This window comes from Camelus bactrianus, chromosome 4, assembly GCF_048773025.1.
Source record: "Camelus bactrianus isolate YW-2024 breed Bactrian camel chromosome 4, ASM4877302v1, whole genome shotgun sequence".
NCBI lineage: Eukaryota > Metazoa > Chordata > Mammalia > Artiodactyla > Camelidae > Camelus > Camelus bactrianus.
The window spans coordinates 72,488,579-72,513,821 of record NC_133542.1 but is presented as its reverse complement, the minus strand read 5'-3'; the positions used below and the strand labels follow the sequence as shown (position 1 = coordinate 72,513,821).

General features: G+C 52.5%; 1 protein-coding gene across 2 annotated transcripts in view; it reads right to left on the bottom strand.

Moving 5' to 3' along the window:
• The window catches only part of NCS1 (neuronal calcium sensor 1), a 50,901-nt gene that overhangs the window by 4,572 nt on the left and 21,086 nt on the right, over window positions 1-25,243 (bottom strand). For both annotated transcript variants that reach the window (XM_074362393.1, XM_045506840.2), the window contains exons 2-7: window positions 22,483-22,507; window positions 11,159-11,297; window positions 9,518-9,596; window positions 8,179-8,267; window positions 7,768-7,845; window positions 5,323-5,440 (exon numbers count right to left, since the gene is read on the bottom strand). In XM_074362393.1, coding sequence (XP_074218494.1) covers window positions 5,342-5,440; window positions 7,768-7,845; window positions 8,179-8,267; window positions 9,518-9,596; window positions 11,159-11,297; window positions 22,483-22,507 — 509 coding nt within the window. In that variant the 3' untranslated portion in view covers window positions 5,323-5,341. The remainder of the gene's footprint in view (window positions 1-5,322; window positions 5,441-7,767; window positions 7,846-8,178; window positions 8,268-9,517; window positions 9,597-11,158; window positions 11,298-22,482; window positions 22,508-25,243) is intronic.

The window sequence follows — 25,243 nt, the reverse complement described above, 5'->3', positions numbered from 1 at the left end:
GAGGCTTGGTAAGAATGAAGTGGGGGAGGGGAAGAAACTCCTAAACAGTTATGGAGTTTTATCTTGGAGTGAGGCCAAAGTTCTAGAACTAGACAGAGGTGATGGTTGCACAACACTGAATGCACTAAATGCCAGTGAACTGTTCACTTCAAAATGGTTAATTTTATGTTATGTGAATTTCACCTCAGTAAATTTTTTTAAAGCAGCAGCACTGGGGACGGTCATCTCTGTTACTGTCTGCGCCACCCCCAGATCCTTCCCATAAACTGCTCCATTCCTGTGTTTCAATCCAATGTCCTGCTCCCCACTGGACAGGGTAGGTGTTGGATCGAAAGGGGGCCATTTTCCTGCTTTGTGTGCAATGACTTAATAATACTGTCTGGACTAACCAGAAGCTATGTGGAGGGCCCTGGGGGAGAAGGAGGGCCCCGTAGGACCAGAGCTGGGGTGGCCATTGTGGTGCAGTTGCCAAGGGAAAGAGAGGCCAGAGCACCCAAGGGAGAGGCTTGGGTCCTCTCAGCCTGCCAGGTCCCCCTGCCAGCCCCAGGAGGTTCGGTTGAGTCTCCAGTCACATTCCTTGCCTTCCATGGCAATCTGTGAACTTTTGTGATCTGCAGTATTGTGTCTGCCGGTGAAAACTGCAAACATGATGAAACTCATCAAACGCATTTAAATCCATAAATTGATAATGACATATATTTTTTAAAACTTCACCTCTAAAGGATGTTAGAAATCCAACTCATTTTGAAAACTGATCAAGGGGGCAGGGTATAGCTCAAGTGGTAGAGCGTACGCTTAGCATACATGAGGTCCTGGGTTCAATCCCCAGCACCTCCACTGAAAAACCAAACAAATAAATAAACCTAATTACCTCCCTCCTGCCAAAAAAAAACCCAACAACAACTGATCAAGAATCAAGGGTCCACCCCTTCACAACTAAGCCTCAGAGTAACCAACAAGTTGATGAGGAGCAGTTTCCCTTGGTGGACGTAACCCAGCCAACCATGAAGGGAAGACCATTGCAGAATATCACCATTTTGCACCACCTAATGGATGAATGGGTCAAGGCACCAAATCATCAATGGCTGCTGACATCACTGATGTCATGTGCACCTGGTGGATACCCACAACCCCACTCAGGAGATGTTCTCGCCCAAAGTGGACCAAACCCAATGCCAAGCCAGCCTGCAGCTCTAACTGCCATTTCCAGGAAGAACAGGGGACAGAAGAACCTGTTAACGTCACCCTGGGGCACATTCAGCAAACTCCAGACTGCAGGGAACTCTATTGAATGTGCTTTTGAACAAACAGCAAGAAGGAAAGGAAAGGGGGAAAACTTACAGATTCAAATAAACTTATAAGACCTATCAACCAGTTGCCATCTGTGGACATTATACAGATTCTGATTCCAATAAACAAAGTGAAAAAAACAGACAATGGGGAAACTGAAATATCAAGTGCAAATAGGAGCATATTAAGGAATTTTTTTTTGTATCATGGAATTTTTAAAGAATCATTTCTTATAGAGATACATTTTGAAATATTTATGTATGAAATGATATGATGCCTTGAATTTGCCTCAAAATAACCCACTGTGTGTGGAGGGGGAGGTCGGGGGTGGGAGGGTAAAAATGGTACAAGATTGCCGTGAATCGGTGAGTGTGAAGCTAGGTGATGGGTACATGGAGTTACACATTCTGTCTACTCTTGCATGAGAATATTTCCATAATTAAAATTGTTTTAATCCACCCCTAAATTCCCGACAATCTAAATGTCCCACACCACAAGACTGGTTAAATTATGGCCCAGCCATAAATGGAATACTATGCAGCTATTAAAAATGATGGTCTCTAACAAAAATTTAGTGATGCAAAAAATATGCATGATCTCAGTTCCTGACGAACCCAGTGAATTATCTAACAGTAATTTATCTAAGAATTATGATACATCAGGAATCTGAGAAGGCAGATAATTCACAAAAATGACAGAACACAAACTGGATATAATTACTATCAGGCAGGCTCTAATAAGAAGGCCCAAGAAAAGGGGAGGGCAATTTTTGGTACAAGCTATAGAAAAGTGGCTCTTGTCATCCTGAAAATCTTGTCGTGGAAATAAAACTACACCTTCTTGGCCATCACGTTTCTGGTGAGGGTAAGATATATGTCCACATAAATTGTATTAAGGAAAACTGACGTGGACACAACAGGATATGAACTTTAAGCCAAATTGGGTAAAACACATTAAAAATCTCTTTTCTTAGTGTTGAGTCTCCAAAAGAAAAAAAAAAATAAATGTTTCCTATAAGCTGTTCATTAAGAAAAAAGTCAACAACGTATGGTTATGAACTCATTGTTGCTGAGGAAATATATACACATGTATCTTCATAGAAAGCTGTGAGACAGAAACAAAGAGGGTAATTCAAACATAACCACACATTTTTAAGAAATTAATTATACTGCACAACTTTTTCTTGGAGGGGATACATCAAGAACCTATGTTTGTACCAATTTTCTATGGCCTAGAGGAAACAGAGCAGCTGTCATGTGACAGTTGCCAATGAGGCCACTGGTGGTAATTCACAAAAGGGGACTCTGAAAAATTAGACAACAGATCAGAATGTACCAGGGGGCCCAGAGCTGCACACTGAGCATTTCCAAGATTATAGAAATAACTGTCACATTTCCTTTACAAATTGGTTTGATTATATGTTCCTATGTGACCTAGTTACTGAGTATTAAGTGTTTGGAAGTGTTCAATTCTTTTTGAATCACTGTAGACACAAAATGTTCACAGTGGTTATATCTGGGTTGTATATGAAGGTTTTTTCCAAATGAACTTTTTTATTGAGGTGTTCTTTTCAAATATATTATCTAATATCTCCTCAATGAAAAAGGATTTCTCATGCAAAATAATAATATTAGAAGCTTCAAAACAGGCCTCCTAAATAAAATGTCAGCAAATCAAATCTGATAGTACATAAAAACACATCATAGGTGGATTAGCATTCAAAAATCAATCAGTGTAAGTCATCATATTAACAACAAAAAAGGGAGAAAAGTTATATGAGCATCTTGATAAATGCAAAAAAAATTTGATAAAATTCAACATCATTCTTAATTTTTTTTTAAAAAAAAAGTGCTATAGCAAATAGCAAGCTAAAAAAGAAGAAAACTTCCTAAATCTGATAAAAATTTATCTACAAAAAGACCTATAACAAACATCCTAATAGTAAGTTATTGAAAGCCTTCCCCCAAGACCAAGATACAAACATCCTAACCAACAGTAAATTATTAAAAGCTTTCCCCCAAGACCAAGAGTGAGACGAGAATGCTTACCTTCATTATGCCTATGTGATTGCAAGGCTCTGCAAGGAAGCAAGAAAAAAAAAAAAAGAACAAAAGGCAGAAGGATAGGAAAGGAAGAAATAAAATGCAGACAATTGAAAAGAATCTAAGGCAGACTCTAAAGATTTAATAAATGAAGTTAGCAGGACCATGGATATATGATCAATAAACAAAAAACAATCGAATTTCTATAAACCAGAAACAAATGGAAAATACCATTTTTAAATTACGACTTAAAATGCCATCAAAAACAACAAATATCTAGGAATAAGCCTACTAAAAGATGTGAAAGATCTTTTAGCTAAAAATAGTAAAAATATGATAGAGAAAAAAATTTTAAAGACCTAAATAAACAGAGAGCTATACCATCTTCATGGATTGGAAGATTCAACATTATAAAGATGCCAATCCCCGCCCCCAAATTGAACTGTAGATTCAACTCAATCCCAATCAAAATCCCAGCTTGTATGTGTGTAGACATTTATAAGTTGATTCTAAAACTGATATAGAAATGCAAATAGGAGGAGGAGGATACAGCTCAGTGGTAGAGCACATGCCTAGCATGCACAAGGTCCTGGGTTCAATCCCGAGTACCTCCATTTAAAAAAATCAATCAATCAATCAATCAATCAATCAACCAACCTAATTACGCCCCCCCCCCAAAAAGAAATGTGAATAGTCTAAAGTAGCCAAGGCACTCTTGGGAAATAAAAGTGATGAGATCTTGCTTCCCAAGATCAGGTTGTAAAAAGACTGCTTTCATCTTGGGTTCTGTCTCTCCCTCCCTCCCAGAAAGAAAGCTCACCCTGGGGGAAGCCAGTCGCCATGTTGTTAGGTAGCCCTATGCAGAGGGTCACATGGCGAGGCTACAAAACCCAATGAATGAGCTTAGAAGTGGGTTACCTCCAGCCAAGTCTTCAGATGAGACTGCAGCCCTGGCCCGCTAATAATTAGCGCAGTTTACCTGAGACTGAGGGATTTCCTGGGACATGGGACTTTCAGCACTAAATTCAGGATAGTTCTGGGCAAACTGGAATGGTTGGTCACTGTCCTGATAGCTTGGCTGCATCCTCATGAGACCTTGAGCCAAAGACGCCCAGCAAAGCTGTACCCAAATTCCCGATGGCTGTCCTTTTCCGCTGCTGTTTTGCAGCACTGCAGTACGCAGCAATAGGTAACTAAGACAGCGCCGCACGTGTGACAAGGTGCCCAACTTCAGTGCTCATCAGAGGAATGCAAATTAAAGCTACAACAAGCTATCACACCCACCAAAACTGAAAGCTGAAATTTAGAAGACAGGGTAGATCCCATGTTGGTAAAGATGTGAAGCAATGGGAGCTCTCACCCACTACGAGTGGGAGTGTGAGATGGTACAACCACGTTGGAGAACTGTCGGGTAGTATCTATGAAGCTAAATATACCCACGTTCTACGTCCCAGCAATTCTGGTCCTAGGCTTACACCAACACAGTGCATCAGCCGTCCACCAGAAAACCCATACAAAGGTGTTTATAGCCGGGCAGGACCATGGGGGTCAGTTCTCTGCCAGCAAACAGAGGCCTCTGCGGGTACGCTATCATCCGGCACAGCAAATCTGACTGGACAAAAAAAGAAACCACGTTTGAGCTATTGGTCAAGAAAGCCAAGAGCTGAGGTCTCCAGCCATCCGACGGAGGGATGAGAGACCCCTGTCCTCCCAGGCCCCTGGCCCTGGCTGAGAACTGTGATTTTCAGAGTGTTTTCAAACCAGGGAAGCTTCTATTCAAGTATACTCTCAGGCTGAATCTGGGTATATAATAATGACAAAAACAGAGGTGCCTTGGCTGATTTGAAGGCCCTGCCTCCTAGGCCTCCCCAACCAGCTACATTCCCCAAGTGCCCCCAGGAAGCCCAGGTACTTATCTGTCAACCTTAGAAGTCCTGTGGCTGGTTTGCCCCCTCTCCCTGCCCCATGCCCCAGGCTCCCCTCCACTCACCCCAGCTCTGGGCCTTGGACTATACCAGCCCGTCGTAGAGGGACAGTGCCTGCACAATGGACGGGTCCGCCTTGGAGCCTTCCTGGAATTCCTGCAGCGTCAGCTTCCCGTCGGCGTTCTGTGAGCAGACAGAGGAGGTTATAGGTGAAGGGACAACCAGCCTCCTAGGCCAGGGGCCTCCGGCCTGGACCCTGGACAGTTCCTCCCCAAGCCCAGCCTGGGGCTGGTCCCAAGAGAGCTTCCAAAGTTAGGTCAGGAGGGAGGCAATGCAGCTCACGGTGAGAGAAGTCAGCTATAGACAGACCTGGGCACTTCCTGGCTGGGCAACCTCAGGCATGCAGACCATCTCTCTGGTCCCTTGTTTCCCCATCTGGGGACTGGAGAGAATTGCACGGCTTCTTCACGGCACTGGGGTGAGCACTCCATGAGCTCAAGCCGCATAAAGTGCTTGGCAAACTGGATGTGCCCCTAACTCCACAATTACCATCACCACTGCGGTTCATCCCCATAAAGGGTGGTTAATCCCACAGGGCTGAGAGCCTGAAGCACTTCTCTGGGGCCAGCCTTGGAAGGGCACCAAAGCCATTCCTGGAGCAGCGTACACTGGACGCCGGGAGACCCGCCAGGAGGCTGAGCGAAGCCCGTGTAAAGGGATTTTAGGGGATCTCTTGGGGGAGGAAATGGTTGGGCCAGAATCCCTTCTCCTGGAATATTTCACAAGGAAACCCGTGAGAGCAAAGAAAAAGGCCTTGGAGACCACCCGCCCCTCGTCCTGCACCCACAGAGGCAGAGCGTGATGCGGGTTCCAGCAAGCACACCTCCAGGGTCGTCCGTGTATGCCCCGTGCGACCCTTCATCTCCTGGGGTCTTCACAACACTCTGAGAAGAGGTGCTGTCTCCCCACGGTACCCGTGGGGATGCTGAGGTGCGGTCATTGACGCAGGGTCCCCTGGCTGCTAACTGGGGAAGCAGCTTTATACCCAGTCTGACTCCAGCGTGGGCTTTGCTTCCCAAAATAAGGGAAGTCTGAATGCGGGGTTTCACACCTTGGTGTTAATCACATTGAACCTCCCTGCGAGAAAGTTAGTGCTCCTGGCTGCACACCCTGAGGACACTGGGAGGCCAGTGCAGTCTGAGCCTGCGTGTCTTTACTGCCTCTCTGACACGTGCTGATCTCGCTTTAAAAAAAAATAAATTTATTTAAAATTTTTGGGTTTTAAAAAAAAACTTTACCTTAAATATTGGGGTTTTTTAAAAACTATTTCAGATTTTTGGGTTTTTTTTAAACTTTATTAAAAAATTTTTTTAAACATTTTAAAATTTGGGGGTTTTTGTTTGTTTTGGGGGGGCAGTAATTAGGTTTATTTATGTATTTTTTTAAATTAGTATTATTTTTTTTTTTGTAGTGGAGGTACTGGGGATTGAGCCCAGGACCTTGTGGATGCTAAGCACGCACTCTACCACTGAGCTGTACCCTCCTCTATAAAATTTTGGTTTAAAAAAAAACTTATTTTAAGATTTTGGGTTTTTTTAAACTTTATTTTCAAATTTTGGGTTTTTTTTTTTTTCTGATCTCACTTTTTTTAACTAAGGAAGTAAGGTCTCGGGCTCAAAGCTTTCAGGGCCAGCACCTGCACCCAGGCAGGATGTAATAATAAGCCCAAGGTCACTGTCATTGTATTCTTTTCTTTAAGACAAGACTAGGTTTCCTTATCATCCTGGTGTCGAATTCCCATTTAAAACAAAGTTATTTCAGGTTAGAAGCAAAGTTTGATATAAAGAAGGTTTTATTAACGTGGGGTCTGCGGATAGAATTCAGCAGGTCTAGGAACTAAAACAGGGGACGTGGGGGTCTTTCTTTTCACTAACTTCTAACTGAAACTGAGCTCTTCCTTCCATGCGGAATCTAGGTGACGGTCCCCCCAGAACCAGCGGTACCTGTGACTGTGTCACCGGTGGGGAGCACGGCACTTTCATAGCACGTCACGGCTGCTGCAGGCACCACACGTGCCTCCCACGTGTGTGTCACGGCTTCAGCATCGTGGGGCGTCAGACCCACCACTGTCTCTCATGATCCAGCGTGCTCATACGGAAGCCCATATAACACCACATCACAAATTCTTTTTAAAAAATATTTCGATAGCTGTATTCCAAAATAGCTTCCTTCTTGAGCCTATGGATTTTATCTGATGCACTTAAAACCATTATTCTGAGAAGTCCATAAGTACTTCTTCAGAAAGCCAAAGGGGTCTATGGCAAAAAAAAAATTAAAAGCTTACAAATCTTAAGTTGGTTAAAGAAAAAGTGTTGGACAAACTTACTTAAAATCCTGGATGTTTGAAGGGGCTGGCTGCCGACAGGACCAGAGGCCATCACGCCAGGCATGCCGCCGGCCTTGAGCCAGGCCCGTAGGTGGTCAGTGGTGCCTATGGCGGGGGGTCTCACCTTGTCCATCATGGCGAAGATCCGGTCCACCCTCTTCTCAGGGGTGTTCTCCTCTTCGGGGAGCTCCACAGTGTTCCCCTGCCAGGGACGAAGAGGTGGGGGTGGCTCCTGGCACTCTGAGCTTCAGTTTCTTTGCCCCAATGTATTCCCCACGGACCTGGGCTGGTTCCAGAGGAGGACCACCTCTCCCGTCCACGCCCCTCCCCACCCCCACCACCTGCAATGCTGCTCGGGAGCATCCCACTCACCCCAGCCCTCACCTGCCCCCCAAGGTGCAGATGTGCAGCCAACCCCAGGCAGGGACCCTCGCCTGGCCAACTTACTCCAGGAGGTGCTCCCTGCGGGCCAGGCCCAGTCACTAAATGTGACGCCCCTGGGGCCGCCCCCACCCCATGGGTCATGGCCTCTCACCACCATCTGGTAAATGGCGTCCACGATGTCCAGCATCTCGTTCCTGGTGATGTAGCCGTCGTTGTCCAAGTCGTAGAGCTTGAAGGCCCCTGCGACCAGCCAGCCAGGGTGGAGTCAGCCCTGGACCAGGGCAGGGGAGACAGCCACCCCCCACTCCCCTCTGCACCCCAACATGCAGCCCAGCCAACGGCTCCGTGACTCATCCAATCAACGAATAGTTACATCAAGACACACATACACACACACACACACACACACACACACACACACGACACGAACGCACCATTTCAGCTAGGGTTATGAAGAAAAACCTGACTATAAAAATGAGGGGGCACTGGTCTGCAAGAGCTGAGGCCTCAGAGGCTGGAGCTGACGGAGGACGGGGAGCTCAGGAGGAGCCCAAAGCCCCCCGCACCCTGCTCCTTCCCCACGCCCCAGCCTCTGCCTCCTCTCAGCCCACTCCCTTTCCACAATGATGCTAGAGCCTGCTATGGTCAACTTAGAAAATAAAATAATATGCCTGGGGAGCAGGGAGGAGCTTTTGCATAAATAAAATCCTCTTTTATTCCTAAAAAGAGAGAAAAAATTGCAGCGTTTTCTCAGTGTTGATGCAAGGCAGTGAAGGTGTCTCCATGGGAAGTGAATTCTGGCCCAGCTGCTTTCGTCTTCCCTCCAGACCCCCTTCCTCGCACCGGCAGGGGTGCACACTCTCCTCTCTGTACCCTTCTCTCATCCCTCCTCAGGGCCTTGGCACATGCTGTTCCCCTGCCTGGAACAGCAAAACTCCTGACTCCTAATAGGGTTGGTTCCTTCCCTGCTGGCTCCATCTCCCTCTTCCTGCCTCGGTTGCAGTTTTACAGGATCTTTGTGGTTTTATGGGATCACATCCCCATGCCAGACTGAAAGCAGGTGCCCGTCTATCCAATGCACCTGTGGATTCCCAGTCTCCTGGTCAGCACTGACACATGGCCATGTTTGGTCAGTATCTGTTGCGTGAACCAGCAAATAAGTGAATGAATGAGATCAGCCATCAAAACAGCCTCCTGGTGGATCCAGCACTAAGACTGGGTCTTTTAACTCCACGCTGTTCTGCCTGAGGTCCCATGTCCACACTTGCTCAAGTTGCCCTTCTCTCCTGCCCCATCTGTCCACCCACCTAAGGAGGCCTCATCCCCACTGCCTGGTCACCTCCAAGAAAACACCTGTGACCTGAAAGGGCAGGACATCTGTGCTACTCTAAGCCCTGGACAGACAAGATGGCCTGGCCCGGGTATTTGGCCTCCCTCCAGCCTGGGACCATCCAACGGCTGCCCAGCAGAGCCCAGGGGGCAGGACTTACACCGCAGCTTCTCATCCAGGGTTCCCCTCGAGGTCACTGACAGCGCCTGGATGAACTCAGAGAACTCAATCCGCCCGTCCTGCAGGAGAGAGGGGTGGGGGTGGCCTCAGTCAGTGCCCAGCCACCTGGTCAGGCCACACCTTGGGCAAGCGGTGATGGGGAGTGCAGGTATACCAGATACCCCTGGCCAGCGGACACCAAGCAGAGTGCATGGGAGCCAAGGGTTGAGGGACCAGGGCCGGAAGGGACGGGGAGAGGGGATTAGAAATGGGACAAGCTGGGCAGGGAGAAGGATGAGGCCAGAGGGAGAGCCTGACTCCGCATCCGGTGGGAGGAAGAGCCAGAGGACCGCCAGCACGCATGACCCTCTCTCCTGGCTCAGGGGCTCTAGAAGAAGGCGGGGCTCTAGACTGTTCAATCCTATTTGTTTCCCAAAAAAGGAAACTGAGGCCCGGAGAGGACAGAGCCCTCCCCAGGGCCAGGTAGTGTGACTGTCAGCTGGGGACACCTGCGGAGAAAGCCAGGGTATGACAGAACAGAACAGAACAGTCCACGCCCAACAGCATGGAGCGTAGACACAAATTCCAGCAAGTCCACGTGAACACGAGGGAGCAGGGAAATGCTGGATGGGACAGAGTCCGGAGGACTGCAGACGCCCTAACAGTGGAAATGCCAACGGTCAGGGCAGCCGTTGCTGGACAGGGGACATTACAACACAGATAAGCCTTATAAACTGGGAGGCTGAAATAAACAAACAAACAAACAAACAAACAAACTGGGAAGTTAAGATTTGCAGACATAAACTACTATGTATAAAATAGATAGGCAAGTTTCTACTGTGGAGCACAGGGAACTATATTCAGTATCTTGTAGTAACCTGGAACGGAAAAGAATATGAAAAGGAATACACGTACGTACACGTATGACGGAACTGTCATGCTGTCCACCAGAAACTGACACAACACCGTAACTGACTATACTTCAATTTAAAAAGACAACACAGATAAGCCTTGAAAACCTGGTGCTCAGTGAAAGAAGCTGGCACAAAAGATCCATGTATAACACAATTCTCAGTTTCCTCATTCTGCAAAATGCGGGTATTTAAAGGGCATCCCTTCCAGGTAGTTGGTTGTAAGGCCTCACTAAAAATAATCCACATAAAGCACTTAGGACATAGTAAATGTTCAATAAATGTCAGTTATGACTATAAATCCTATTACTACTGGAGGCATTTGCATTTTGTGTTTGTAAGAAGTTCAAGGTTTACATATGCGTGCATATGTGTAGATACGCATGTCTGTGTGCATGGTATGTGTGTGAATACATGTATCTCAGTGGATGCCTTTTGCACGTGTGAGTTTGTGCAATGTATACATGTGCATGCATCTGTGTGCAATATGAGTGCACATGTGTTCATGTGTGCATGCATTTGTGTGCCTTTATGTGTGTCTGCACATGGGGGTATGCCTGCATGGGCATGCATTTGTGTGTATATGTGTGACTGTGAGTGCACACGTGTGTGTGCCTTCTCCAGAGGGACTGTGGGTGTGGAGACGCTGCAGGTGCCTGCAGGAGCCACACAGGCTGCTGCCGGAGGGAGGGGACTCAGGCTGGCACAGGCTCCATCCATCCCCAGCTCACCTTGTTTTCATCAAAGACGTTGAAAACAAATGTGGCGAACTTGGTGGGGTCTCCGAATGGGAAGAACTGCTTGTAGATCTTCTGGAAGCCTGCTGCATCCAGCTGCCCGCTGGGGCAGTCCTTGATGAAGCCTTTGTACCTGGAGGTAGCAGACCAGGCGAGAGAGGGTAAGAGATGCCAGGATTACCCACCTGCCAGGAGACACTGCCCAGCGCTCCAGAAGGCTGTGAGTACCTGTCCCAAGAGAGACAGTGCCACACAGGGTCGTAAGCGCAGACCTGGACACCACAGGCATGAGCTCATCCCACTTCTGCCTCTCACTAGCTGTGTGACATGGGACAGGTAGCTACACCTCTCTGAGCCTCATCTGTACCAGGGGAATTAGAGCCACTGTGAGAATTAACCCAAATACTGTGCATAGGGCACTTGGCCTCTCAGTTTCTGGCTCCACACAGGGAACTAAAACAAAACTCACACAAACACTCTCCCTGAAGCCTCGATCTTGCACAAGGCACTCCCACTTCCCCCACCTTCTCCACTGAGCCCCTCCCAGCACCACAGAGCCAGGCAGGCTGGTGGCGCTGGTGGGCAGAGCCACCATATGCAGCCGGCAGCTGGCTCCTCCTACAGGCTGCGCCCCCCCCACCCCCGGTGCACCCACACCCGCTCCCCTGCCTCTGTCCCAGGGAACCATGTAGACTATGTGGAAGCAGTGCAGCAAGCTTAGAGGGCACCCCGATGGGTTCCACCTGGACTTGTCCACCCTGTATTCCCAGTGCCCAGCACAGGACCCTCCAGATGATGGCAACATGGCTTCACAGTCCAAATTCCGGTTCTGCCTTTCACTAGCTGTGCAACTTCAGGCAAGTGTCTTCCCCCCTCTGAGCCTAATTCTCTTCTATAAACAGGGGCAGCTATCACAGCCATCTTGTGGGGACTGAGTGAGAGGATGATGTAGTCATCCTTGACACAGGGCTGGAAGTAAAAAATAATCAGTGGCATGCTCCTCAGTATTATGACCTCAGTGTGTTCTTTTAAACCAGTTCACAAATTGGCTCCTGTGGGTAGTTTGGCAAATCCCACTGGGACATACATTCCTCCTCCAAGGACTCCCAGCACAAAGAAGGGCCAGAGAGATTGATCAGCTATTATCAGCTACCAGCTGTTACCCCTGCTGGACCACTCTCTGCTGGGAAATTAGCAAACCTGATCCCCCCCGGAACGCCTTATGAGCAAGGTATATGATGAAGCCTATTTTAAAGATGAGGAAACTGAGGCTCCAAGAGGGGAAGATTTGCAAGCCCTTGCAGCCCAGACTGGAGCTGATGTGGGGTTTGAAGGAGGTCACTGACGAGGCCAGATGCTCAGGGACACTGGCTCACTGAAGACTCCCCACCTGTCCCAAAGTTTTGTTCTACCCGAAGCCTGCGTGAAGACCCCACTCTCCCCTACCACATCCAGGGAAAGTGGCTGGTGGTGCCGTGACTGGGGTCCCTACACAGAGGGAGCACGTGGAGAAGCCACTGTCCCCCCTCCACCCATCAGAGAACAATCTAAGGGGCCAGGCTGGGTGAAGGGACACTCAGGGCACCAGAAGGAAAGAGCCTTGGGAATTCGAGGTCAGATGTCAGAAAGGAAGCAAGACAGACCTCTTGCTAACATGTCAGCTGTTTCTTAGGGGCGAGGAGGGGTGGGGAGGAGGGCAGGAGATGGAGTGTGGGCACCCACCATCCCAACTGTGCCCACAGCAAGCATGAAGTCGTAAGAGAGGCTGGGCCTCCGTGCGCCTCCCCACCCTCCCCCTGGGGCACCTTGAGGGGCCAGAGGCCCAGGGAGGCAGTCTCAGCCCAGCACCCAGGGTAAATGCCTCATTTCACCACCACTTGGACTTGGACAACAGCCCCATGCCAGGCACTGGGCTAACTGGCTGGTTCCTCGAGCAATTGCCACTCAGCCCTGGGCAGTGGGTTCAGGAATCCCCATTTCACAGATGGAGGCGCTGAGGCACAGAGGGCTCCTCCCATAGCAGGTACCAGGAAGGGACTCAGCCCCGCCGGGTCCCTCCACTTGAAGCCTTCTTCTTAGCTGGGTGTCCCAGGCTCAAATCTCCACACCTGGGCCAGGACAGAGCCAGGGAGGGTTGTTTTGAAGACAAGCCCTAGTCTGTGACCCCAGGACCCTGGGCAGGACGGGTCCCTGGGCAGGAGGAGGGGGCGTGCCCAGTGCCAGGTCTCGATGACCCACGTAGGGGCACAGCCGGCTCCGGAGGTCGGGATGGGGCCGTACTTCCCTCATGTTCCCCTGGAGCTTCCTGATATCCCACAGTGGCTGTGTGTTACTTGAGTGAGTCTAAAAGATTATTAAAAAAAATTAAGAGAGAACAAAAGGTGCCCAAAGCCCTCTCCTGGCCAGGGGTCCCTGCGGGTGGCTGGCTCTCGGGAGGGGAGCTGGCGCTGCAGCAGCGGGAGCTGTCAGCGCTGGGAGCAGCTGCAGGGGGGCCCTGCAGCGTTAATGGGGGCGGGTGGGTGCAGGGAGGCTGGCCTCCGTGGGGGGCCTTCAGGGAGCCTGTACCATTTCCCCTGCAGAGGCTGTCACTGTCACCGTGGGGCCCCAGTCCCTGGGTGCCATTAGCAGCAGCCCCATCCCCACGGGGCAAGGCCCAACTGATGAAGCCTGATGGCCCAGCCTCCTCGTGCCAACCCTCCCACCCACAACCGCACTTTCTAGAGCTTACTGTGCCATCCAGCCTCCAAGGCCTTTGGACCTGCAGGTCCCCCTGCCTACAAAACACATCCTCCTCCTCTTTATCTGCCTAATCTGTTCATCCACCAGGTCCCAGCCTCCCTCCAGGAAGTCTGCCCAGATCCCCCAGGGGCTGCAACTGCCCATCTGTGCCCCCAGCCCCTTGTACGTCGCCAGCACAGCAGGAACCACGCAGTGTCACATTTGCCTCCAGGCTGGGTCCCCCATCCAACTGTGAACTCCCTGACACCACGGTACCCTGATGCTGGTCCAGGGCCTGACATATAACGGGGATTCAGGAAATGTCCAGTGAGCTCAGTGAATAAGCTGAATGAAGGAATGAATTAATGTACACGCAGAGAGGAGAGCTCAGGTGTCAGTCATATTCTTCCTGAGAGTTCCATGCAGAGGGTTAGAGAACCACAGATATACTCCCACCCTCTGTGGATTGACGGGGTACTCGGGGCCCAGAGAGGGAGAGAGACTGACACAAGGTCACACAGCAAGTTAGCAGCAGAAACAGGGCTGAGACCCAGGGCTCCTGCTTCCTAGGCTCCCACTTCGTCCACCAGGCTGCACTAGCCCCAACGTTGCATAACTCAGTTGTTCATCATCAGAAGGTGGGGGGCACCCCATCTCACGGGAGCAGAGAGGAGGTCTGAGTGGTTCCAACACCCCAGTTGCCCCAGGTCCCTTTTCAAGTCCTCTCGGCTCTGAGGCCAGGACTTCATGCCACGGTCCAATCCTGAGGTCAGCCCCCTGGCTGGCTGAGCCGGGAGACCCACGTGGGGCACACCCGCTCCCCACTGTGGGCACCCGAGGGAGCTGCTGCTTAATCACAGAGCTCCTGCCTGGAATTCCGTCCCAGGATGACTGAGGAACTACGTGACTGCACCCCCAACCCTGGCCCGGGCTCAGGTTCCAACAGGCCCGGGCCTCCTCCTTCTCCTCCTGCAGCCCCCCCCTCTCTCCTTCAGACCCGATGCTGCCAGGAAACCAGCACAGGGCCTGGCCTGTGCTCCAGTCCTAGCCTGCCCCGTCTCGCTATGAGAGGGGCCTGAGCAACCCCCTTCCCTGCAATATCCCCCGGTTCCCCTGCTGGTAAAATAAGTGCTCAGATTAGACCGGGTTCTCTCCAGCCGCACCACTGACATTTGGGGCCAGATGATTCTTGGTGATGGGGGCCCGTCCAGTGCACTGTGACAGGTTTAGCAGCATCCCTGGCCTCCACCCACTAGACGCGAGAAGCACCGCCCACCCCAAGTTATGACAACCCAAAGTGTCCCAGACAGTGCCAAACGTCCCCCGGGGCAGAACCACTCCAGCTGAGAACCACAGGCCTAGATGGTCTCTGGGGACCCTCACAGAGCGGGAGGAGGGTCTTCCACAGCGTCTGCTCCCAGTGGTCTGCTTCTGAATTAACAGCTACCACCAGGGACCTACTGAGAGCCAGGCATGGGGCTACATGATTTCCAGGCACCATTTCAGCAAACCATCCCGATGAGCCCAGAAGGCAAGGGTGATTATGCCCATTTTACAGATGGGAAAGCTGAGACCAAGGGCTGTTAAGTCCCTTCCTGGTTCAGGGCCTTCACACAGCATTTCTTTTGCCCAGATCCCACCGTGACAGGCCACCCAGGAGGGCACCCACTTCAGACAAGGGCTCCGAGCACACAGTGGAAAGGGGTGGGGGACGGATTGCTTTATTCCTGGTTTTACCATTACTCATCTCTGTGCTTCCTGTCTCACTGGCTGCACTGAACATGCAGGAATTCTGTGATAAGAAAAAAAGAGTTTAATTTTTTTAAGCGTAAAGAACTGAAAAAGAAGAGCTTGGACTTTCAAATCAGACCTGGCTCCATCCCAGCACCATCCTTGCCCTGTGTGTGACCCCAGGCAGGCGGCCTCCCCTTCTGAACCCCGGTTTCCTCATCTGTAAGGTGTGAGCCAATACAGCACCTGCCTTTCAGGCCCCGGGTGATCCTCGACAGATGGCCGCCAGCAAAGGACGTCCTGAACATGCGCCCTCCGCTAAGCCCTGCCGCCAGGACCTCCCCCACATACTGGAGCCGGAGGGCCCACCCAGCTGCCCTGCCCTGCCAGCTGTCCCAAGAAGGAGGGTCCAATACATCCTCTGGGGGCCCCAGCTCGGGCCCCAGGCAGTCCTTCCTAATACTGCCCTGGTACATGGGCAGGCCACCTGGGGACATGCCAAGAGCCCCGACACCCCCTCTCCCCCGAGTCACACAGCTTGGGGACTTATATGGAGACCACCCTTGACACATTCTTGTTCAAGAGCAGGGGTCTTGACTCTGTTTAAAGGTCGGAGGAGAAGCTGGGAAGTAGTCCTGGGACAGGGCACAGCCCCCGAGCCCCGCACACACAGAGCCTCCATCCCTGTGAGCACACGCTTCTGACATGGGTGACTGCGCTGGGGAACCAGCTCTCCGCGACAGGGTGGAGACGGGAGGAGAAGATCCTGGATTCGACTACTGCATTCTTACAGCTCTTTAAAAGGGAAAAGGAAAAGGCAGTCTGTCATTTCATAAAAACACTGAAGACTGAACGCCACTTACGAAACACTCCCAACTAGACACTGGGCTTCCTCCCCGTGAGCTCCCCACCTCGGCTTCTGTCCCCCGCTGCACCAGCCTGCGTCCCCCAGGGGACTTCAGCACCTCATCTGCCCCAGTCCCTGCTGCCCCTGCACCCAGCTCAGCTGGCACGTGGTGGGTGCTCAGTAAAGATTTACTGAATAAATGAACCAAACAATGAATGAATGAGTGAGGGAGGGAGGGAGTGTATGAATGAATAAGTGAATGAATGAGGGAGTGAATGAATGAACAAACGCTGGTCCTGACCCACGGATCCAATTCCAGCTCAGCTTCCTGTTCTCTGCACCTGGGGAAGCCCCAACCCCACCACAGCCTCGGTTCCCCAGAGGCCCTGGCCTGCCAGGACTTTCTGGAATTCACTGCTCTCAGTTCCAGCAGAGCCTTGTCCTCTGGGACCCAGCCTGCAGCAAGCCCCACATCACCCCCACGCCCCACTCCTTCCCTGTATAGGGTTAAGTATGACGGTGGCTGCTCTCTGCAGTGTGGAAAGTGGGAAAGACACAGATGGATGGGTAAATGATAAAGCATACCCCCCACTGCCATCAGCCAAACGCAGCCGGGGCTGCCACGGCGGCCTTGGCAAACTGTTCTCCCATTATCTTTTCAAACACCTCCCTTCCCGTGGTGCTCCCCTCCCAGAGCTCCCCAGGGACCTGCCTGCAGACAGTCCTGGAGGAGGGTCCCAAAAACATCCATGAGGATGATGCCTCTTCCCTTCTCCACTCCCCTCCCCTCCCCGCTTCTCTCTTCTCACCCCCTAAGCTCCACCGCCTTCAGCTTTGTGGGGTTCCTCAGAGCCAGAGCCAGCAGGGCTGAGCCCCTAGGCCCCAGGCCATAGAAGCAAGCGAGCTGGACCCAGACTCCAGCCAGAACAGAGCTGGGTGACCCAGGCGAGTGTCTCCACCCCCTCTGAGCCTCAGTTTCTTCATCTGTAAAATGGGCTGCTCCTAGACTGAGCCCACGGCACTCTTCTAAGTAGCAGCCCAGGGCCTGGCCCAGAGGGGGCGCCCAGCGGATTTAAGGAGAGGCCGCCTCCTTCCTTGTGGCTGCCACTGCGAAGGACGGTCCAGGATTGACAGCTGGTCCTATTGAGGCTGCTGCAGAATTCCTCCTGCTCCCACCCACTGTTTTTGTTACAATATCATCGGGTTATTTGGTGATTATAAAAGTAATAAAAAGCCATAACAGAAAAGTTGGAAAATAGAAAATATAAGAGAAAAAAAAATACCCATAACCCACGGTGTCACTACCCCCGCACTGCACACCCACTGCCAGCCTCTGGCCAGTCTCCTTCCCATCTTCTTCCCCGTTCCCCCACCCCCCCGCCGTGGAACTGTGCTGGGGACACTATTTGTGCCGCGCTGTTCCTACTCAGGATCGCGTTCTCTTCGCCACCACCCCTCTGTTCCCTCCATAAAGGCCTGGGACCTGCTGTAGTGTCCTTGGAGGCTCCCACCACAGTTCCTGACCTTCCATTGTGATGACTCGAGCTCAGAGTAGGAAATGAGACAGTCAAGAGCAAGGGATCTGGTGGGGGGGGGTGGCTTCAGGCAGCTGCGGATCCGACACTGGCCCTGCCTCCCTAAGCCCCCAGCCTCCTCCCCCTGCCAAATACAGAGCTGGGAGCAGCTGAGATGATGCCGTGGGCACCCAGCACGGAGCCTGGTGTGAGGTGAGGGCCCAGCCAGCACCGGCCCAAGCATCACGTCACTGGAGTCTTGCCTGCGCTCCTGACAACCTGGGGCCTGGGCTCTCCTGGAGGACCTGGGATCTGCCCAGCTTTGCATCTGCTCACTGGATGGCCCAGGACAAGTCAGAGTCACATAAGACCCCTGGGCCCAGTTCTTCCGTGTTGCAGCTTCTAAAAGTCAGCACAAAACAAGACGGTCCCTTAGCAGGCTGGAGAAACAGGGGCAGGGTGGTCAAGGCAGACGTCTCCCAGGAGGTGACATTGCAGTGAAGATGCCAAGGTCAGGGGCAGAGGGGACAGCAAGGATGGAGGCCCTGAGGTAGGAAGGAGCTTGGCACAGGTGAGGGGCAGCAAGTGTGGCTGGTGCCTGGTGAGCCAGGGCAGAGGGAAAGGCCAGATCTCAAGAAACCCTGAGGGCTGGGCAAGGGGCTGGGGCTTTATTCTAAGTGCAGTAAGAAGCCACGAAAGGGCGTTAAGCAGGAGAGAGAGAGAAACACAGGAGGAAACAGAAGCCACCCTGGATGAATCTACCCAGGCACATCACAGGTGGGACAGGAAAACTCTGTCCATTGTGGCCCCACCGCTCTCCACATGCCCCTCCCTCCCATTTCCCCAGTCACACCCCAGATGGCTTGGTCCTAAATTGTCTGCTGCTGGGAGGCTGGGCTCAGGAGCCCCGAGTTTCCCCAAGGGAAGGCAGGCATTCTCCAGCTATCGGGTGCCAGAGAGATGCTGAGGATACAAAGGGGCACAAGCTGGAGGCTGTGCTGAGCAGGATCCCCTGAAAATGGGCCAGGGCATTTGGGATGCAGGTGCTCATCCCATTCATCTCCCGTGCAAAAGACAGGACATGGTGGGCTGCAAGGATCTGGCCTCTGGCCCTGCAGGCTTATGTTATAGTCCTGGTGAACCAGTAAGTTTTAGGCTGATCAAGAGAGAACAAACTGGTTCATTTCAAATGCTAAGAACAACTACACTGGCTATCCAGAGCACCAGAGGAGACTGATCCAGTGTGCCACAATCTGTGATCCATTACTGATGTCTGCTGTGGGCACAGGCGGGGAGAGTGGTGGTATGAGTGTCACTCTTTAAGCATCCCTGCTCTACCTTCACACCATGGCCATTCTCGACTACAACAATGAGGTGCGTAGCAGGCTGACCCAGGAGGGTTAGAGAAAAGCCTTGGAGGCACCACCAAAATGAGCAAAGGGCATTTACTTGAGGTTCATGGAACTTTGTGGCAAAGAAAAGATTTCTTTTTCTTTATAAGCTCTTTAGAGAGTTCCCCTCCTGCAAGGACAAGGGCCCATGTTTTGTTGTAGGAGCTTCAACAACTATCCTCTCCAAGCCAGCCTCCTTGGCCTCCCTAATCTTCTTCAAACACTCCTGTTACCAATGCCAAGCTTCTGTCCTTGCCGATCACTGTGCCTGAAACAGTTTCTTCCACGGCTGAGTCCTGTGGTCCAAGTTGTAGCTCAAAGTCCGTCCACCTGTCTGGGCTTCCGTTTCCCCATCTACATAACAAGGAGGGCGACCTGCAATCTCAGGATCGCTCCCTAGTTGTCCTGATGAGGACATCAGTATTATTAGCCATATCAGCATTATTAACACCACCGACAGAGAGAAGATTACCAGGCTCTGTTCCAAACGCTGATTATGAATTAGCTCATTTGGTCTTCACCATATTCCTATAAAAGGTTGACAATTATTTCCCTCACTTCTCAGGTGATGGAGAAACTGAGGCATCAAGCAGTCCAGTAACTCATCCAAAGCTGCTCCACCAGGTTACCAGCCCAAGCCCTGGTCCTGGAGCCCCTCTGGCCACTTTGCCTCCAGTCTCTCCCAGGAAAGGCCCAGGCGTGAACTCGGGAGGACACCAGGGCTCAGGTGTGCCCTGCACCTCCTGGGAGTCAGGGGCCTCGTCTAGGGAACACAGTGATGGGACACTCCTCTGGGTGACTGTGAGGACCAAACGAACACGCCCATGTCTGAGGGTGCGCCTGGCACACGGTGGTGCTGGGGAGGTGCCCACCACCTCTCAGGGACAGACCTGGTCCTCATCCCTGCTCTGCCCTTCTCTGGGCCTCAGCTTCGTTTTCTTGTTGCCATGGAGATGATAAATCATGTCAACCCCCAGGACAGTGCCCAGGAGCCAATGACAACGTATATGTGAATCACTTAGGGGTGTATGTTGGGGGCCAAGCACCTGCTATGGCCAGGCCCTGGGGACACAGGGGTGAATAGGGCAGAGCCGGCCCTCAAGACCAGGAGGGGAGGCAGAGAGGGATGCAGATGTGTAACTGCTGTTTGTCCCAGGTGTGTCCCAGGCTGTGACACTGGGTTGTGGAAGGTCAGAGGAGGCCCCTAACCCAACCTTGGGGACTGGGGAGTTTTCAGGGAAGGAGGTCTGAGGGTGAGGAGGTGGTGTTCCCAAGCAAAGGGGAGGAGGGGTGTTCCCAGCAGGGGGAACAGCCCAGGCAAAGGTCAGGAAGCCCCAGAGAGTAAGGTGAGTTCAGGAATAAGATAGTAATTCAGGCAGGCCAGAGGGCAGAGGGCAGAGGGAAATGGCAGTGAGACTGGAGGGGTCAGGACAGCAAGTTGGGACAGCCGGGCCTGGTAACCACGTAACCATGCCAAGGCGCAGACTTCACCTGAGGTCCAGGGAGAGTTTAGGCAGAAGCCTGACATTGTCAGGTATTTGGTCAACAAAGACCTCTCTGGCTATCATGTGGGAAGGAGAGAGACCATGTACAGATGGGGAATCCAGGAAGGCTTCCTGGAGGAAGTGACTCAGGTGAGCCTTGGTCGGGTAGAGCTCAGATGGCCCAGGAAGGAAGAGTGGGGCTTTCCAGGAGGGAAAAGTGAGTGACAAAGGCTCAGGAAAGTGGGGTGAGGCATTCAAGGAGGGACAGCCTCGGGGATAAAGACCTAGAAGCAGGAATATTTCTGGAACGCTCACCTGGGGAAGCGGAAAAGTAGAAAATGAGGTCAGAGGCAGGCCAGGCCCACATGTTGGGTCCTAGGCTGAGGGGGAGGAAGAAGGGGCAGCAGCTGCTCCCTCCACATCCACTCCTCCTGCCGGGCAGCCAGCTCACCACCCAGGTTCTGCCTACCTGGCCAGGATCCCAAGCAAGGGGTCAGCGAAGCTGGGCAGGGCAGCCACAGCTCTCCTCCTCCGCAGCCCAGAGTCAAGGACATGGAGGCGTAGGGAGTGGCCCCTGGGGGAGCCTGGCCCTGCCCCTAGCAAAGCTCCCAGAGCAGTCTCATGGCCTGGGCCCTTGCGGTGGCCCACCACGGCCTGGCTGTGCTGGAGGGCACATCTGCAGGTTTCAGTTCCCCATGTGAACAGTGGGCGGAAGACCGCTGTCATCTCTTGGGCCCTGAGCTGTGACCTTTACAGGGAATGTCACCTCATGATTCCTTGTCATACACATGGGGGAATCGGAGGCTCAGAGGGGTTAGATCACTTGAGAAACAGGAAGATAGGAAGAGGCAACAAAGCTAGGACTCTGGGGCCCATTTCTAAGCCTTCAGACTTCACTGGAAGGTCTCCGAGCCTGCCTCCTCACTCACCTACCCACTCCCAGCTCAGGTTCGCCTTATAGTGTGAGTCTCCCGTCTGCTCCACATTCCACAATGACAGACAACACGCCACTCTCCTCTCCCAGGCCCGAGGCAGGCACCACTAATCCATTACAGACCTCAGTAATCCCTCACTGCTTTGCTTCCATTTGCTCCATGACATACAGACTCAGAATCCTTCTTAACACAGCATTCCAGGCAGCTACTATAGAGTGATTAGAGCTGGCATCCAAGAAGAAACCTATTTGGCATCCTTGATCCACTCTGATCAATCACTTAGATGGGGTGGCTGAACCCCAGGGAGGGGAAGAGACGTATTAAGGCCACAGAATGATTTAGGGAAATAGTCGGGCCTGGGACCCAGTCTCCTGACTCATTTTCTGGTCCAAACTCCTTCTTTGGGTGAGCAGGGCCTGGAGTTAATACTTCAGGGCCTGGGGGTCCTCAGAGATGATACACAAGGCAAGGAGTCCAGCATCCAACCCCTACCATCTACCCCACTTCAAATGGATCTACGTCAGTCCCTTATGAACAAAGGAATCTGAATAAAGTTTCCCTAGACTGGTTGGTGAATAAGACACTCTCAGAGGGCCCTCCAGGTGCCCCTGTCCCGGGCAGCTGGACTGCCGCCCCACCAGCACCAAGCCAACACCTCCACCCCCACCCCAACAGTCTGGAGAAACATAGCTACTCACCACTGCTGGACTTCCTTCTCGGTAACTGCAAGAGAAAACAGAAAAGTAGCCTTTTAGCTCAGGGAGGTGTTTCAGGGGACAGACAGATGCTGGGGTGCCTCCTTCCTGCCTTCCCCACCCCAGGCGACACCCATGTCTGGACCCCGAAGCCAGCTCTGAACAAGACGCCCCCTCCCACTCCGTGAATTATCCTAGTCAGGAGCTCCGTGTCCAGTCCCCCCAGGGGACAACACTGGTCCATCCCCTCCAGATGCCCACTGCACTGCTGGGAGGATGGCTGAGTTCAGCCCCTTGCAGGCAGGGATGGCTGCTCCCTGCCACCCTGAGGTGGGCAGGCAGGACTGTTGTGCCAAGGCCAGCACTGAAGATAATTCTTTCCCATCACTCATGCCTGGGTACAGGACGATCAGAGAAGGCGCTGGCTTCCCCAGGCCCTCAGCTGCCCTGCCTGCATGACGGGGTCCAGGGCAGAAAGGCAGAGCCCCTTCCGCAGCCCCGGCAGCAACCAGCACTGTCCCCTCCTCCACCCCTCCCTCCAGCCCCTCCAGCGCTCAGTCTTGGGCTCTTTTACAGGCAAGACAAGAACGGAGCCTTGAACCAAAAGCTGGAACAAGCCATATAAAGTAGCTGAACCTCTAGCCAAGCCCAAATAGTTATTCTTTACTGAACCATGAAAGAAACAAAATGTTTTTTTTTTTCTGAAAAGTACTGAATCAGTTCAGGTTGGAACAAAACCAGCTAATTTCTCTAAAATCACTGAACAAGAACATCTAAGCATCCCTAAGGCCTCACTCATGCTCGGTGGTGGAGGGAGGTGACCTTGAGAGAGCGCCTTCAGCTCCCTGTGCCTCAGTTTCCCCGTTTGTAATGTGAGAACAACGGTAACAGTACGTGCCGCACAAGCCGCCCCGGGGATCCAGTCAGAGCAGATGTGAGAGCCCCCAGTCCCCAGCACGGGGCCTGGCACTTGAATGTGCTCAGGACAGGCCTGTGGAATGAATGAATGAATGAACGAACGAACCAGCGAATGGACAGGAAGCTGGACGTTGGGCGCAGGTTGGGTGAGTAAAGGAACTGGAATCCCTCCCCAGGGAAGTGGGGAGGGAGGCCCAGGGGGTACCCTGGGCCATTTGTGCCTGATCAGACTTGAGGAGGCCACTTTTCAAAACTGTTTAAGGCAAGCTCATAACAGCCGCCAAGTCCTGAGTGCCCACTGCGAGCCTGGGGCTGTGCCAGGGTCAGCGCCCTGACAACAGCTCCCAGGGAAGACAGCATTACGCTGCCCTGGCCCCACATGGGGAAACTGAGGCACAAAGGGGGCAGGACGTGAAGTGCGAGAGCGAAGGTCTGAACTCAGGTCTGAGGCTCGGCCCCCTGGCCCCCGGCCCAGACCCTGGGACAGGCTGCAAGCCTCCGCCAGGCCCCTCCTCGTCGGCCCTCTCCTCCCACAAGCTCAATCAGAGGCTGAGGAAGAGACCCGTCCACAGCAGGATGCTGATAAAAAGAGAGGTGTCGGTTACTGGAACAGCCAGACCTGGTGTAAAAGAATGCAATTTGCCAAGAGGGTTTTTAGAGGGTGGGAAGGGGGTCAGGTGTGAGGGTGGAGAGGGAAGGTGTCCCTGGTCTAACCCAGGCTGGGCTGCCCTATACCTGCCACCCATATCTGGTAGTGAAGGGCAGCAGGGGCCCAGGGGTCGATGCTTAAAGATCCAACCTGGAGACACAGGAGACCCAGCACTGCACAGCTGGGAGGGTAGGGGCTCGTACTCTGGAGCCAGATTGGACGGCCTGAATGTAAACCTAGCCCCATAGCTTACCAGCTGTGTGTCCCTGAGCAAAGTACTTCCCCTCTCTGAGCGTCAGTTTCCTCATCTGTCAAATGGGCTCACTGTGAAGATTAAAGTGCTTGGCACTCTTCACGGGCATAAGAATCCCGTAGGTAGGTGTGATCCCATTTTCCCGATGAAGAGACTGAGACTCAGGAACTCAGGCAGGTCTGCTTACTTGCCTGAAGTCACCCAAGGCAACTGGGCGGGGCCAGGACTGTGTCTCCAGAGCCCAGGATGGATGCCCAAGTGGATGTCCCCACCCTGCCCACCTATGAGCTGTGTGACCTTGTGTGACCTTGGCATAACATGATACAAACAGCGGGAGCTGAGTGGCGAGGGCTCTGCTGGCAGGTCCACTGCTGACCTTAGCGAAGGTCCACGGGGTCAGAGAAGGCTTCCCTGGAATCCCCCAGCTGAGAAGCCTCCGTCGTCTCCTGACCACCCACCCCCCGGCCCCCAAGCAGCGTTCCCCCAGGACCTCTCAGCCTCCAGCCTCCCCTGTGACCCTCACCACCCCCTGCACCCAACAAGCCCCCACGATGCCCCCTCCCTGATTGGAATGGCCCCAGCACAAAACATTGGGTAGTCAGCAGGCGCCCAAGCCCCAGCGGCTTTGCGCTGGGGCTTTGCGCTGGGGAGCCGGAGACAAGCCCTGCCCCGAGCTCTAAGCAGCTAATTAACCTTTAGGAAACAGGTGTCCCCTGGCACTCTGCCAGGCCCGGCAGCTGTCACTGCTTCACTGCCTGGAGCCTTGGAGGGTCTTGGAGTGGGATGGGCAGCAGGCAGCTCTCAGGGGGGCCTGGCTACCTGCCCCCAGCCCCTCCACAAAGGTCAGACACGCCTGCATCCAAATCCCAGCCCCCCAAGTCTAAGCATGAGGACACAAGCAGACAAATCCAGAATGTGGGACGTTCTACAAGACAATCGGCCAG